The 17360-nt window shown below is 39.5% G+C and overlaps 3 protein-coding genes across 3 annotated transcripts in view; all 3 read left to right on the top strand.

Moving 5' to 3' along the window:
- Window positions 1-5135: 5135 nt before the first annotated feature.
- LOC105457826 (Down syndrome cell adhesion molecule-like protein Dscam2) overlaps window positions 5136-17360 on the top strand; it is a 32787-nt gene continuing 20562 nt past the window's right edge. Inside the window, exons 1-5 of the mRNA XM_011702720.1 lie at window positions 5136-5353; window positions 10529-10965; window positions 11264-11520; window positions 12080-12392; window positions 16408-16535. Coding sequence (XP_011701022.1) covers window positions 5265-5353; window positions 10529-10965; window positions 11264-11520; window positions 12080-12392; window positions 16408-16535 — 1224 coding nt within the window. The 5' untranslated portion in view covers window positions 5136-5264. The remainder of the gene's footprint in view (window positions 5354-10528; window positions 10966-11263; window positions 11521-12079; window positions 12393-16407; window positions 16536-17360) is intronic.
- LOC105457311 (Down syndrome cell adhesion molecule-like) lies at window positions 12532-14160 on the top strand. Its single transcript, XM_011701920.1, has one exon. It carries the CDS (start codon window positions 13670-13672, stop codon window positions 14138-14140), a length of 471 nt encoding a protein of 156 aa, XP_011700222.1. The 5' UTR covers window positions 12532-13669; the 3' UTR covers window positions 14141-14160.
- Window positions 14218-14968, top strand: LOC105457301 (Down syndrome cell adhesion molecule-like protein Dscam2). Its single transcript, XM_011701908.1, has one exon. The coding sequence runs from the start codon at window positions 14238-14240 to the stop codon at window positions 14598-14600; it is 363 nt and encodes a 120-aa protein (XP_011700210.1). The 5' UTR covers window positions 14218-14237; the 3' UTR covers window positions 14601-14968.

Raw genomic sequence — 17360 nt, forward strand, 5'->3', positions numbered from 1 at the left:
TTTTAGCTCTATGAATAATATTATTACGCCGACTCACAATAGGCTTCTTGTACATCTCTTTTTTTCATTTCACTTAAATGGATCACCGTTGTACAAATTTAATCCCTTACCATATATAAAACGTTGGTTATTAACACATTCCTTTGTAAATGAATCGCGGTCAAGACATGCTCTCCATGGAATGGAAGATAAGAGCGATAAAAAAGAATTGTGAGCTCTTTTTACGTAAATTTATATTACAATAATGCATGTAATACCTCAAGCTTGTTTTCCAGAAAGGTACCAAAAACTTTTAGTTTTTAATAAATTTTTGATGCATAAAATTATGAGAAATAATATATATATATTTTTATCACCACCCCCTTCTCTGTTATTACGTTTCAAGTACCGCCAGGGCGCTTTTATTTTTAGGACTACACCACTGTTGTTGGCATTTAATAGCGCTGAATCTCAAGGTAAACAAACAAGGCAACAAACGAATATTCAATTTTAATATCTAACTTGGACAGGAACAACAATGGCTCTGGCACTTTTAATAACAATTCGTCGGGAAACTTAATCATAAATATTGTTATGTGCAGCTGTAAACAATCCGTTCGAACGTGAGTAAAATTTCCAACCGGAAGAAACGGTAAACTTTTTTGGTTAAATACATGTTGATGTTATTAATTAATAAAGTCTTAATTGATATTCTAATTAATAGTTGGACTGTATCTAATGTATGTAAAAATTATATCTTTAGGCCAACGGTTCACTATAATAAAGAACGATTGTTTTATGGATGTCCAATTTGTAATTTTCTCAAATAGGACGTTGGTTACAAAAACACGAACCGGAGCAATTCTAATTCCGCAGCCTTCAAAAGGCCTAAATTTATCGAAAGCAAGAGAAAATGCGAAATAGAAAATGATACGTAAAGAACTTATTTTTTTTATCATAATCTTCTCTTTTCCCTCTGTCTTTTATTAATTTTTTTAAAAACTATTATTACAGACGCACGCATCGTGCGCGCTAAACAACAAATGAGATTCATAAAATTTCACGAAATTTAATGTCCAGGGCAAAATGGAAGGCAACTAAATAGCAATCTTGGCTACTATTTTATAGTTATTCATGTTTGCGCGAAATTCTTAAAAAGTTATAAACATTAAAAATTGTTTTTATTATTAGTGAAAAGTGTCTATATTCTTTTACACATTGAAATAAGCAAAGAAAATTTATTTTAATAGAAATTAGATATTATATAAATAGGTAAATGTGAAATATATTATTGGTGAAGAAGTAATTACTTTGTTGTAATTTTGTAGTAATTTTTCACGTCTTTAAATCTATTGACATATATATTGTTTTAAATAATATATATTATTTTTGTATGGAAATGTCGATATGGCCCATAATGGCCCAAATTTTCTAACGGTTTGCATTATAAATGTAATAAGACATGCATTAATATGTAAATAGATCTAAAGACGTGAAAAATTAAATAATTGAATATTTACATTTGAGACTTATAAAATACCAAAATTGTATAACTACTGACGCATTTAGCACTGATGATAATTACCAATACATATGTTGCTAAAATTTAATTGAATATCAACAGATTAAAGTAGTATATAAATACTTATAATGGTTTTATGTTTCTTGGTAAGATACATTACTTAAAAATATTAGCAACATTTTTTATAAAATTGTCTTTGTTAAATGCTCTTGTGTTTAATATATGCGTATTAAAAAAACACTGTTTCACAGTACTTTTGTAATTTTAGGCCACAGAAAATAAATTATATTATAGTTAAATTAAAAGATAATTGTACTAATTATTAAATTTGTTTGTACCAAAAAACGATATTATCCAACAGTTCGCAAAATAGTTGCCTCTTTAATTGGAGAAAGTATTTAAAAATAGAAAAGATACAATGGTATAACGTCAATTGATAATATTAAGCAAAAAATTATATTTATTGACGTTCGTCAATGTGATATATGTATAGCACTACAATTGAAATACAATAAAATTAATTACATTTTATAAATTGTTTTTTTATTTAATAAAAATTTATTTATACTTACAGCAGAAATATCCTAAATCATACGGATATTCTGCAGACATTGCGATATCTTTAGATTATCTCTGTGATAATTTGAACATTTATACTATATAGATAAATATGAATAAGTGAGTATTGAAGCCTGTTACACGCATAAAACCATTTAGACGTGTAACAATCGTAATTAGAACTATAGTTGTTACTAAACCGCATTTAGGCTGCTATGTAAAGTTCATTTTACAAGCTGTAAAGGGCCGTCGATAATGGAAAATCATAGACGTTGCAATATAACAAGAAATGGATCAATTACAATCAATTCTTGTGTTTAAAAATCAATTCAATCAATCTTGCTTTAAAAAATCCGATAAAAAATAATAAAAACCTATAGAAATTTTATAAAAATCCTATACGATTTTATTTGATCTTATCATATTAATCGGACATCAGATATCACGTCAGATAGAAAAAAGCTATTTTTGCTTCATTTTTTATTTTACTTAAACGATAGAATATTTTTTTGTGTATACGAGCTTCTTTATATGCTTGATCCTTTCATATTAATTAATTTAACCTTCAAATAGTACGCTTCTTTCAAGCACCCACTAATGGAACAATGGTGCAAATTTGGATTTGACTTCTTAAATTGTACATCTTTCTTAAGGATAAAAACAAAAATCTTTTAAAAATCACACTTTTTGAAGTAAAATTTTCTCACAAATCACTCAATTTAATAGAAAAAACTATTTAACAATTGAAAAATAATTATAAATGAATCACCGTTTTGAAAATCGTCACTTTTTCGAAAAAACTGCCATTTTTTTGTTATTTTATGAAATGAAGTGAAACTTGCGTGATTCTTTAATTAAAATGATGTACCTTAATAAAAAATTATTGTTGTTGCAGAAATAGAAAGTAGAATATTTTTCCACATAGCTAGAAGTTTATTTTCTGTTCATTTAGTAGTAATTTGAATCTTTCTAATAAATCTTTCTAAAAATAATTTCAATGAAAATTAGATATTTTAAGAACAAATTTTGCTAATTTATAAAGTAAATTATTAATAAAAATCGTTTACATAATTAAAATTATATTAAAAAGTACTGTTCATATTATCATGGAAGTTAAGACATAGAAAACAGATAGAATAAGATTATACATACAAATGTTTTATTTGTTATTATAACATTGTAAAAAAAGGGAACATATTAAAATGTTTATAATGTAATGTAAAAATTGGAGTATATTACAATGTTTATAAATGTGTAAAACGCTAGAAGTAGGCACTGATCTGGCACACACTATTTGAATACAAATGCGAATATGCACCACAAGGAACTTGCGAAGTTAATATTTCGTTATTATGCACGAAACTAATACTGTGCATGTTCGTATCTGTCATCTGAGGTACCGGGCATATTTAATGTAGTGGGGATAAGCCGCGACAAATATTCTGTGCAAATGCCAGCAATTCAAAAATTTTTGCGGTGCGAATTTTCACTCTTGTACCATTTGAAGATTAATATAAAATAAACAATACAATGTTTATAAAAATCTATATATAATTTAATCCGAAAATGTCCCTATATGTTTAAATAAAGCACACGATATAAAAAAATTATCGTACCCTATCGTTGACAATATAATGTGAAAAAAATGGGTTATGAGCAAGTTGTTCAATGCTCTTATATAAAATCACGTTCTATCGGTTCCATTCTAATAGCGCTCATGCAGCTCAAATCGAGCTTTGATCTATCACTCTTTTCATATATGCCTATAATGCGCACGCTGATTGTACATAGGCATATGGGACTTACAGACAAAGCCGATTTTGAACAGCAGTTTTGAGAAAGGTTTTCACGACAAAGGATACTCTCGGTGGTTTGCTAGACCTTCGGGGAGAAGAGGCAAGCATATGAAAATTTGTTGACTCTATCGGAAATCAAACCAGGTACCTCTGGCACAACAGATTAATGGCTGTTTGCTATGCGCTACGCTCGCGCTCATAAAATTTCGCTAAAGTACAATAAAACTATATGATAAACAACAGACATCGGGTCATTATCAATTAAATTAAATTAAACGAACTCTCTAAAAGTGAATCAGTGAAAACATCACTAATTATCAGTGTATATTATTTTCCAGTGGCATACTTATAACTGATAAATAGTGACTATTTCAATGTCGCTTCAGTGATAATACACTGATTTAAACAGTAAATATTACTGAAAGACAGTGAATTTGACTGTTTGACAGTGAAATTCACTGTCTTTCAGTGATATTCACTGTTTAAATCAATGTATTATCATTGAAGCGACATTGAAATAATTACTGTTTATCATAGTTCTAAGTATGTCACCGGAAAAAGATATGACACTGACAATCAGTGATGATTCCACTGATTTACTTTTAGAGATTTGAATAAGTATTTTTAATTAAACTTTAGTAAATTATTTAATATGAAACATAATACGGCGGTGGCGCGTCCTGTCCTGACTCATGTCGGATATTTAAGAGAAATAACAAATTTCGTTTTCACGTTAGAGCCAGCAGGTCGTGTGTCACCAAAATTTCCGAAATCGGCAAAAAGTGATTCATTCGAGGTGGCGAACGGCGCCGTGATAAGTTTATTATGCGATGCACAGGCATTTCCTGCTCCTGGGTTTAGGTTAGTCTCCCGATATCTTTAACTAATTTTGTCAATGTTGTTCTGAATAATTCTTATTTAGTTCTCAATTTAATTTTAGTAGATTACTTAATAAAAAACATTGCACGGCGGTGGCGTGTTTTGTCCAGACGCAGATATATATATATATATATATATATATATATATTTAAGAAAAATAACAAATTTCATTTCCACGTTAGAGCCTGCAGGTCGCGTATCTCCAAAATTCCCGAAATCAGCAAAAATTGATTCATTCGAGGTGGCGAACGGCGCCGTGATAAGTTTATTATGCGATGCACAGGCATTTCCTGCTCCCGCGTTTAGGTCAGTTCACATAACATATTTAATTAGTTTTGTTTATCTGTACGTAGTTCTATACATAGTTTTTATTCTCAATTTAATTTTAGTAGACTATTTAACAAGTAATATTGTACGGCGGTGGCGCGTTCTGTCTAGATGACAAATGCTATAGCATATTATTGAGAGAAATAACAAACTTTATTTACGCGATAGAGCCAGCAGGTCGAGTGTCTCCAAAATTCCCGAAAATGGCAAAGATAAATTCCTTTGAAGTGGCGAATGATGCTGAAATCAGTTTATTGTGCGATGCACAGGCATTTCCTGCTCCTGCATTTAGGTCAGTCGATGCATATATAAATATATTTTATCGATAATCTTTTTGAAATACGTTTTACGTAAATTTATTTTTTCAACCTAGTTTTAAATAAATTAATAAATGAAAACTATAACACGGCGGTGGCGCGTTCTGTCCTGGCGCAAACGTATCATTTTATGAAGAAATAACGAAATTCTCGCGCGTTAGAGCCGGCAGGTCGTGTGGCCCCAAAATTTCCGAAAACGGCAAAGTCCAATTCCTTCGAAACGCCGAATGACGCCGGAATCAGTTTGTTGTGCGATGCTCAGGCATTCCCTGCTCCCGCATTTAGGTCAGTCCATTGTCATATATTTATAATTAGTCTCAATATTTTCGTAAAGCTGGTCGCCTACTCGACTCTAGCTCTCGTAACGTTATCGTTCTGTAGAACCTGTAAACGGCGCCAAGCCTAGAGTCGCTTCCACGTCTAAATACGACGTTCTCGCGAGTGTCGTCGGAGCGCCTGTAACAATGTTGTGCCCCGCGCAGGGACACCCTCTTCCAGCTTATAGGTATTTACAATTATTGCTGTTTACAATTATTTACTATAATCTGCAGCGAAGGCTCTCCTCCGGTTTGCCAATTTCATTCGCACTCATAAAAGATACGGGCTTCGACATAGCGCTCTTCCCTTGGCGAAGGACAGCTTTGTTCGCTTAAGCGACACTCTATCAATCAACGTAAAATATCTCGATTCGTTTCACCGTCTTATTGTTTGTGTATCTAGAGCCAGTAACTGGCGCAGCACCGAAAGTGCCACCGACAGCTAAAATAACTGTTCTCTCGATCGCGTCGCGAACCGCCATGGTGATGCTGTGTCAGGCTCAAGCGAATCCACTTCCTGTCTTCTTACGCCGTCGTAGGCGCAATGTAAATGATGGCTGTTGATAAGACGACTCGGGTTAATTAAGCTTTCCTCGAGATGGAGATTAAATAAAGATATAGCGCCTCTAAATGAATTTATATTCGTTGCATCAGGGGACGTGTAAAAAAGTCGTTGATTCGAGATTCTTCAAGAAAAGATTAAAAAAAAACTACTCGAAATAGTTAATCTTTTGACATTGTTCGCTTAACTTTTTAAAAGTCAGGAAACAGTGACATTTGTTTTCACTTGAAATAAGAAGTGCATCTTGCCGATCACATACTAATATTAGATTGAAGCATATATGTGAAGATATCGATTGATTCCGCGGTAGGTGAACCTCTCGCCCTTTTCGTTTTTAGAACCGGTTGGAAGTAGTCCGCCTCGATTGCCGCCTAGATCTAAATTTGACGAAATGATGAAAAGCGAGGGTCGAGCGGTGACGTTGCTTTGCGAGGCTCAAGCCAGCCCGTCGCCTTTGTTCAGGTGAGCAAATAAATAGTCACTGAATCATCACTAATTTGTGCCAAATCTATATAAAATTATTTAAATCCTTTCAAATTTAATAATGATAATTACGCTGATGATGATTACGTGAAATTCTAATAAAATCAGATTAAAGACATTTTTGAAGAATTAGGATATCGTAATGTGATTCTTGAGAATGTAAAACTGTTATCAATCGTTATCTTCACATTTTACCGTCCGTAAACTCGCGTTCTCGGCGTGCCATGCGTCAACAATGCGCTTGATAACGACGACGACGACGACGACGACGATGATTATGGCGCGTCGTGTTCCCCATTTTCTCCAATGTTTGCGCTATTGCAGAGCCGCGAGGCAGTGTACGTCCGAACGTACGAGACAAGGATGTGAACGGATTGAGGAGGGACATCCTAATCGAACAGACGGTCGGCCTACCTTGTCCCGTTCAGGGTTTCCCAGCACCCGCATTCAGGTACAGGCATTCACAAGTCGATTGACAAACCGCGATGCAAATCTGAATCGCGTATCAGTCGAATTTCGAAACGTAGGCAACGTTTGTATATTTCATTTTAAATTGCGATACAATTGCGGGGAGGTTCAATTGAGGAAATGAGATGTCTTTTTTTCTACGCTAGTTCGTGTTCTTGCATTCCCTGCTTACAGAACCAACCGGCAATGTTGCGCCACGCATTGCCGGTGAACGTTACGAGGGCGGCAAGTTAATAAATGTACCAAAGACGGGTATGGCGGCCTTGGACTGCGCGACTCAGGGTTTCCCTGTCCCATTGACAAGGTACACTGGCGAAGATCGCTGAAATACCTTCTTTTCTCTGTATCTTCTTCACGATGCTATTTCAGAGGGTACAAATAAAATTGCGCCGCGATCGTCGGGCAAGAAGTTCGGATTCGAGGTTGTCCTGGCTACTGATGGTCAGGATATCGCGTTGAGCCATTCGCTTCAGGGATACCCTGTACCTCTCACAAGGTAGAAGTCCTCCTTTGGACGTCCTCCTCCACACGCGCAAATCTGTATCTGTTTTATTCTCTTCTTCGTCGTCGTCGTCGATAAAGCGTCCCAGTAGATTACTAAAATAGAATGTCCACGTGAAAATTAATGAGCGATAGAGAATGAAAGTCAGATGGGCATAGTGCATTATTTCGTTAAGAAGTTCGTAAATTCGAAATTAAGTACTCAATTAAGTAATCGAAATTAAGTAATCAAGCTAATCGAGAGTTTACCGTATAACGCTCGTAATTAGCATCAAAACAAACGCAATGAACGCAGAATAAATTTAAAAAAATTTTCCGAGAGACATTATTATTTGCCTAGATATTATATTGCGAGCGTTATGCAGTAAACAATTAGACGTAAGCGTACCGCAACATTGCGTTCAAAATCACTCACCATCTGGCAAGATTGGCATCATAGTCAGGTGAGTAGATTGCATGCGAAAATTCTGTCGACTTAAGCCAGGACGGACGCGCAATGGCGATAGGGTATGTATAAAATCAAACTCTTAGACGCTTAAATTCGAACGTCGCGTATACCGGCTCCGGAGTGCAATGAAGAAATAGAGTGTAATCGAAACGAAGAAGAGACGAAGCTCTCTCACACACTTTGGGCGATCTATTTATTTCAGAGCCGTCTGGTCGTACTGCCCCGAAGACGACTGGCGACGGCCTTAATAAGTACCGCGGGGTAGAGGGCGAGTCTCTGGCGCTGGCGTGTGCGGCACAAGGCTTTCCTGCCCCGATAACTAGGTACACACACCTCCGTATAGATCTCTTTTCTCCCTGATTTGGCTGTAGTCTCACGCTCCGCGGGGCACAGATCCTGTATTCACTTTTGATATTCTCCATCCTTACCCTCTACCCCGTGTCGGGTGGCGGTACCGTAAGATTCAGACAGGGGCAAGAAGAAAGGACATGATTTTTTTTTAATACAAAGAAATAGGGTAACACTGTGATATCCAGAGACGAAATGTAAAAGTACTTTTAAGACTCGGTGCAGAACGTGAAAGAAAGAGTGCAGAGAACGTAAGAAAAGGAAGAGGAGAGGGGGAGAGAACGGAGAGAAAGCGTAGATTAGAGCAGAACTTGGAAGAGGGGCTTGAGAAAAGTTAATGCTCTCTATTTTTTTTTTTGACGACTCAATGATTTCGATGGTTTTTCAATTCCGAGATGCAAACTAAACGCGATAATACACGAGCCGTAAATGAATAGCGCTATAATGAACGAAATGTGTATCCCTGTTCCGGGGCCAATCGGACGTGTTGGTTTTCAGTGCCAACTGGATCCTCCCCTCAACCCTCGAGATAGGTGACGGAAGCGCGACCTCGAAAAGGATGCGGGCCCTCTGCTCCCCCGGTATCCTCGGTGCTGATCCGGGTGGTCCGAGAGGGCGTCACCCGATCAATGGGGCGGTCAATGTTGCCCTACACCTGCACACCTCCAAATAAGTCCCACAATATTTGGCTGGTAAGTCCTTGCCACCTTCTCGTGCCTCCGTTCATCCGCTCGTTAAATTAATTCATTCCCCACCCTCTCTCTCTCTCACTCGTTCAAGAGAAAAAAAAAACAAAGGTAAAGAAGTTGGATTCGCTCGTTCATATGTTACACGTTGGGCGTGTGTGAGTGACTGAGGAGAAATCGAGCCTTAACGTTTTTTCACGTGTCGTCCAATTGCACCATCGCCATTAAACGTACCGCCAATTCACTATACCACCACCATTTTTGCCTCCCTGCCCGACCGCCTTCCCCTATCCGCCATTTGTGATTATACATTCGACAATATCTCGCAATATCTCCGTTTCTGGAATTAATTAATCAATACTAGAGAACGAATTTTTACAAATTACTTTATCGCGACGTGTATTGAGATATACGTGTGAGAGATATTGTTGCTTAGAAAAGTATGAAAGACCCTGCACTAGCACCCATCTCCAACAACCACGTTCAAAAAACCGCTGCTGCGATCGCTTGATTACGTCATTTTATTCTGGATTATTGGCATTTCTTTTTTACATCCCCCGCCCTTGCCTAGGCTGATCAGCGACGAGTGCCGTTGCGAAAAATCGCATATCACGAAGAATCGAGTATAATCGTTCGTACTTGCTTTCACGCTGCAATCGCCCCTCACCTTCTCCCTTAGAGGGATCTTATCACGACAAGATTCGATACGCGAATATACTTGTTTATATATTTTGCTTTCAATCTATTGTCGCCGCCATTGCCTTTATTCTTCTGTTGCGCCCCGCCTGCATCGCTTCTCGGTCGTGAGGCTACAGTAGAAACGTATTGTTTTATTCTTGAATTGTGATTTTGTTCTTGTACAAAATTATTTCGCGGGAGAGATGTAACACCGATGGATCAGTGGAAGAAACGGAAGGCCGTGCCCAGAGACGCCCAAAGCCCCGCATATAGAATTTAAGACATAAATAGCGTAGAATGGAGCAAATAGTATTATTTGTTATCGAATTTAAAAATAATCTCATTCTCGTTTTGTTAGAGCTTTATGTAGGCTATGTTATAATAAAAAAAAACACTTTGTTAAATAAAAATAACGATAAAATATTTCTCTCTAAAGAAATGTATAAATCACTCCTTTCGTATAAATAAATCATTCACATAAAAAATAAAATTGAATTATTAATTTATAGAATTAGTTTATAAAATTAACTGATAAATTCTTGTTCCATTTTGCGATATAAATTCTGATTTATATAAGTGAATACAATGAAGGTACGGAACGAGCGATTCTCGTTCCGGCATTGGCGCGAAAATCGGCAGTTTTTATCCTTTTGTTTCAGATGGTACAAGTTCATCGAGGGTACGTCGAGGCGTCAGCCGGTCCAGCTGAATGAGCGCGTACGCCAAGTCAGCGGCACCCTGATCATCCGTGAGGCCCGAGTCGAAGATTCCGGTAAATATCTCTGCATCGTCAACAATTCCGTCGGCGGCGAAAGTGTGGAAACCGTTTTGACCGTAACGGCACCGCTGACCGCGGAGATCGAGCCCAGCACGCAGACTATCGACTTTGGAAGACCAGCGACCTTCACTTGCACCGTGCAGGGCAATCCGATCAAGACCATCTCCTGGCTCAAGGATGGAAAGCCCCTTGGATTGGAAGATCGCGTGTTGAGGATCGAAAGCGTGAAGAAGGAGGACAAGGGAATGTACCAATGCTTCGTTAGAAACGATCAGGAAAGTGCGCAAGCAACGGCAGAATTAAAGCTTGGTGGAAGATGTGAGTTCAATATTTTTCACATTTTCAATTAAATTAGTAATTTAATTAAATTTGTAATAAGCATTTTTATTAATGTAACAATGATTTTGTACGTAAAAAAATTGATTTACTATATTCTGTATATAATGAATTCAATTAAAAATTGATAGCAATTTTGTGAGATAAAAAGTTTTCATGAATTAATGAAAACATTTCTTTAATACATTCGTTAATTAGAAAAACTGATGTCGCGAAAACAAAAGGTAACGCTATGGCTGTCAACGGAATTATCTTTTCATTTCTCTTTGATTATCGACAGTCGAGCCGCCGCAGATCCGTCAAGCTTTCGCCGAAGAGACTCTTCAGCCCGGACCGAGCATGTTTTTGAAGTGTGTTGCCAGCGGGAATCCCACCCCCGAAATTACCTGGGAACTCGATGGAAAACGGTTGTCGAACACCGAGAGACTGCAAGTGGGACAATACGTCACGGTCAATGGTGATGTCGTGTCCCATCTGAATATTTCGAGCATTCATACCAATGATGGTGGTCTCTACAAGTGCATCGCTGCATCAAAGGTTGGTTTTTTTTATTACTCTTGTTTTTTTTATTACTTTTTTAAATAAGGATTTATTTAAAATAATGAAGAAACTTTATTTCTTTTTAATTTTAACTTTACTCAATTATAAATAAATAATTATATACAGGGTCCCATTTTATATTTGACTGTCAAATATTTGGAAATCGTTAGGGTTTTACAGAAAAATGATTTAGATAAAAGTTGCAGGATTTTGAGGGAGACACATTTTGGTCACATTGTTTTTTTTTCTAAATGCAGACGCTAAAAAGATATGAAAGTCACTTCCATTTTTATATGAAATTATATAATTTTTTTAGATAATATGATTTCTCTAATTATTCTGCATATCGAAACCTTACAACTTTTGTCTGAATCATTTTTCTTTAAAAAACCCCGCGATTTCCAAATATTTAACTATAATCAAATATAAAATAGAACATCCTGTATAATACATTTATTATATATACAAATAATTTGTTTCTTTTTATTAATATTATTTTTTATTAATTTAAATCTTCCGAGGATGTTCTAAATATACGACACATAATTCTATATAGGTTGGATCTGCCGAGCATTCTGCCCGTCTCAACGTTTATGGTTTGCCGTTCATTCGTCACATGGACAAGAAGGCCATCGTTGCTGGCGAAACCTTGCGAGTCACTTGTCCTGTTGCTGGATATCCGATCGAAAGCATCGTTTGGGAACGAGACACCAGGGTCCTGCCGATCAACAGAAAGCAAAAGGTCTTCCCGAATGGCACACTCATCATCGAGAATGTTGAACGAATGAGCGACCAGGCAACCTACACCTGCGTGGCACGCAATGCACAAGGTTACAGCGCACGTGGAACACTGGAAGTTCAAGTCATGGGTAAGTTTGATAGTTTTGTTTTCCTAGCATTTCCTCGCGTAACATAATATTCAAATTTTATAAAATTAATTTTTTATTCAGATCGAACGTTATAAAATTTAATAATATTTTCAAAGTAAAAAAATTTTCGAGACATTTAAGAGAATTGAGGATTTTAATAAAAAATTTGTTTTTAATAATGATAAAAATTTTATGATGAAAATTTGAATGTAACAGAATATTTGTGAATCAAAGAGACGTTTCTCTTTCTCTATTATATATTTAATATAATAATCCTAAATACATTTAGCATAAATAATAAACGCAATAATATGCGCAGAACGATTAATCAATTAATGTTCTGTTAAGCAATTAATTGTTTAAGTAACATGTCGTCTGAACATTTTCGAAAACAAAAGATATATCTATATTTGCAGCTATCGGCCAACATAAACTGACCGGTCAACGAGATAAATGTTGATAATGTTAGAATAGCAAACGTTTATTTGCAGCTACTCTCTTTACAGCGGAAAGTGTCGTGTCTGTTATATATAGCCACCACTAAACTTTGTTATGTCGCACCGTCCCATATTGATTGTGGTGATACCGAGCCAGAGGTATCCGGCGAATTGTTTATTGAGGGTGTCGTTCACACGCGTGTAGGGAACGTGTCGTAGATTCTAAAAGGTGCGACTGTAGGACACGGGCACGGATTCGGGAAATGCACGATCGGGGACGATCCCGTTGCCGACGCCATCATTTAATAACGTAGAGCAAACGTACGTCGATCCACAGAGAGGACATATACGCATTCGTGGAAAGTCTGGGAGTTGGTATGGCGGTGGCCGATTGAATCGTTAGTAAGAAAACTCTCTGATGCGCTTGTTTTCAATTCAGATCTCTCTTCTCCCATCGCGCGACAGTCGTCGTCTCGCGTAGCGACAAATGCCACGCGTCCGTGCGTGTTATAGGCATTGTTTCACGCTGACAATGAGATAAGATATCAAGTTTCCCCGCGGCATTGATAATCGAATTTACATACCTCGAACAGAATCAGACTTCAGCGTTCTGTCAATTGAGAAAGAAAATCGCGCGCACATCTTCAATGTAATGTCGAAAGTCGCGCAGTCGGAGTACCTCCGCCGCGGTTCGAGATTTAAAAGTGACATATGCCTATGATATCCACGAGCGTGGCACATTTGACGCGAAATCGCGTGTAATCGTATACACATCCATACATCGCTCCTCCATCTTCAGTGCCGCCGGTCGTTCAGGAGTTCGCGTTCACGAAGCTACCGATGAACGCCGGGGAATTTGCGAATCTGCAGTGTATCGTGTCGAGCGGCGACCTGCCGTTGAACATACGTTGGAGCTATCCCGGCGAAGAGATGGGCGGTTCCTCCGGCGTACTCGCGAAGAAGGTCGCGGATCGCGTTAGCATGCTCATGATCTCGGTCATCACCGCGAGACACGCGGGGGAGTACGTTTGTACCGCCGAAAACGCGGCTGGAACGGCGTCCCACTCGACCGTCCTCACCGTCAATGGTTCGGGATTGTCTGTTCCTAGAGAACACAGTCTTTTTTACTCTTCAGTTGCGTTTTGTCACGTTCCTTTTGTATCTCATCCCTTGCACACAGACCTTGCAAATAGCACCGTATGTTTTCCCTTCGTTTGTCACGCCTCCTCCGCGTCGATGTTGTTGAAGTCCACTGCCTACTACTTGAATACCCCGAAAGCTTCAGTGCGATCATTTTCGATGGGTAGTTGACCAACGCACAGGTGGTCTGCTAGCTAGCCACCACGAGAGAGCTAGTAATTCACGATTATACGCAGACGCCGCTGCACTCTTTTTTCGGTAATGAAGCATGATCGTTTGTTTGACGACACCTCTAGTCGCGCCGCAGCTTCTACCAATCGCTTTCAATGCCGAGATCGCCAATTGGGGAGACTCCGTGTCCGTGCCCTGCTCGATCCTGAAGGGCGACATGCCCATGGACATAGCGTGGTCGTTCAACGGCGTGCCGATCGACACGTCGAAAGACACGGGTATCACGGTCACCAGAATCAGCAAGCACTTGAGCACCCTCAGCATCGACGGCGTCTCGGCGCGCCACGCCGGGGAGTACGCCTGCTCCGCGTCGAATCTAGCCGGTTCCGTCAGTCGATCGACAACTTTGACCGTCAACGGTACGACCCTAATCCCCTCCGCACAGTTCCTGTTGCAATAGGCCCGCTATACTGTACATAATTATCATCACAAACGTATCCCCCTCCCCCTCCCTCCTTTATCCATCGAGCCACCCATCATCCTTGCCGAAAGATTTCTTGATGAAACAAGATATATACATCCACCGCCATACCAACCTCATCTAGCAGTCCATGTCGTACTTTGCTGAAACAGATATTATAATCAAGCCTCCGAATTACGCGAATAGGAAATCGCGTCGCATCATGAACCGACACTTGCTCTTTCTTGTCTCGTTTCTCCCAGTCGCTCTTTCCAGTTGCCCCGCAAATACTGCCTTTCGCTTTCGGGGATGAGCCGGCCAGCTGGGGCGAGCTGGTCTCAGTCACCTGTTCCGTCACCAAGGGCGATCAGCCCATCGAAATAACCTGGACTTTTAACGGAACGCCAATCGACAGTCGCGACACCGACATAGTAGTAGCCAGCACGAACCGAAAGAACAGCGTCTTAACTATCGAATCAGTCGCGGCCCGACACGCCGGCGATTACACCTGCACTGCGTCCAATCGCGTCGGTGCCACGACACATACGGCTCATCTGGCTGTAAACGGTACATGCAATCGATTCTCACGGAAGAAATGAATGCTCGTCCCGTGTCTATCATGCATCTTTTCTCGTTTTCCTGAAGCATCATTCAAGCGAGCGATTGACTGTATAGCTGATCACTGAACACTTATGTAACACGAAAACGCAACTTTCTTTTACACCATTAATTAATAATTATTATTTCCTGTTACGAATGTTACTAACAAATTCATAATCAAAATTTCACCATTTTTATTTGTTTTTTTTTCTTTTGTTGTATTAATAAAAGTGTGCAACAAGATTTTTGACTTATATAACATTCACTTATACACATTTTTTTTATCCCGTCACCGATCACTTTCACATTTTCTGTCTCTTATATTATACCCTCCCGCCTGTGCCGTGTCGTTCGCGCAGTCGCGCCACAGATCCTTCAGTTTTCCTTCGGCGACGATCCTCTCAACTCCGGCGAGATGCTGTCGGTCTCTTGCACGATCGTCAAGGGTGACTTCCCCGTAAAATTGATGTGGACCTTCGACGACATCCCGATCGACTCGAGTCGGCCGGACGTTAATATCGTGACCAATAAGAGGGTCAGCTTCTTGAGCATCGACAGCGTGGCGGCGAGACATGCTGGAAGATACAAATGTACTGCGACCAATGCCGCCGGATCCGACAGTCACACCGCTGTACTCTCGGTGAACGGTACCGCGCTCGTATATGTAAAAAGAAACGTACCTGCCTCACACCTGTATATATATATACAATTTCGTTACCCTTTTGTATAACTTCTTCTATCTCCGCAGTAATATAACCAATTGAATAATCACCGCTCTTCGCGCTCACTGTCGTCGTCAAAGCGATAATCATGCGCAACGTACGTACTTCTAGAGCAGCGAGATTATCGTCGGAGACGACGACGCACGGTCCATCCCGCAGTGACAGCGAAATGATGGTCCATGTATTTTTTTTTTTTTTCGTTTCCTTTCTTTCGTTCTTGTTTTATTTGAGTCTTTTCTCGTATTGCTTTATATATCGTTACAATGTTGTTCGATGTCCACTATTGAAGTATCGTTATTATTCCTCATCCCTTCCCTCAATTTTCCCTCTGAAGATTCAAAAGTGCTGATTTATATGAGTCATCCAATTTGATTCTCTGAGTTTGATTCCGTAACATTTCCCGTTTATCTTGCCGCGAGTGTTCGCGGGCGCCACTCCGGAAGCTCCCACGTGTGATTCACGAGTGTGCCCTTCGCGGTTTACAGTCGCACCGCAACTGGCGCCTTTCACCTTCGGTGACGAAGCTGCCAATGCGGGGGAGATGGCGACCGTTCAATGCGCCGTGATAAAAGGCGACCTGCCTATCGATATAACCTGGTCGTTTAACGGGCGTGTGATCGACATCGCGAACGGCGCATTCGGCGAGCACAATTACGATAATCCAGACATAGTGATAAGCAGGAGTAGCAAACGGATCAGCCAACTGACGATCGAATCGGTAGCCGCAAGACACGCGGGCGAGTACTCGTGCACTGCGAGCAACACGGCCGGGACCGCTACCCACTCTTCGGTTCTTTCGGTGAACGGTATGCCTGTTCAGTTTGAATCAATGACGGTTGGGTGGTTGGTTGGACGCACAAAACACCGGGCTATAATATGCTTTTCTTAGCGCTTTGTGGCACCTATAGGAAAGATTGCGTGTACGCGGTAATGCGCGTCGCAGCTTTGAGATGTAACGATCGTGTATCAATAGTTGAAATTTTCAATGAAATATCAATTGTATTCCTTTGAATTTTCTACATTGGCAAGCTTTCAAGCAAATTATTGCATCTCAAGAAAGAACGTGAAAAAACGGTCTAGAAGAGCCGAGATTTTTACGTTCTGCAATTTTCTCACGAGTCATTTCCCTTGTTCCCGCTTCCGGTTCAGTGTGAAGTAGCTTTTCTGTGACCTTGACAGTACCGCCGCGCATCGCCCCTTTCGAAATGGCCGACAAGGCGGTGAATTGGGGTGACTCCGTCTCGGCGGTCTGTACGGTGGTTAACGGCGACACCCCGTTGGGCATCACGTGGGCGTTGAATGGAATACCTATCGAGGAGAATCATCGAATATCCGTGACCACTACCAAGAGGAACAGCCTGCTGGCCATAGATTCTGCGAGTCCGAGTCACGCAGGCACTTACACTTGCGTTGCCTCCAATGCTGCCGGCGCGACCAT

This window comes from Wasmannia auropunctata, unplaced genomic scaffold (genome assembly GCF_000956235.1).
Source record: "Wasmannia auropunctata unplaced genomic scaffold, wasmannia.A_1.0 LD336103.1, whole genome shotgun sequence".
Classification (NCBI taxonomy): Eukaryota; Metazoa; Arthropoda; class Insecta; order Hymenoptera; family Formicidae; genus Wasmannia; species Wasmannia auropunctata.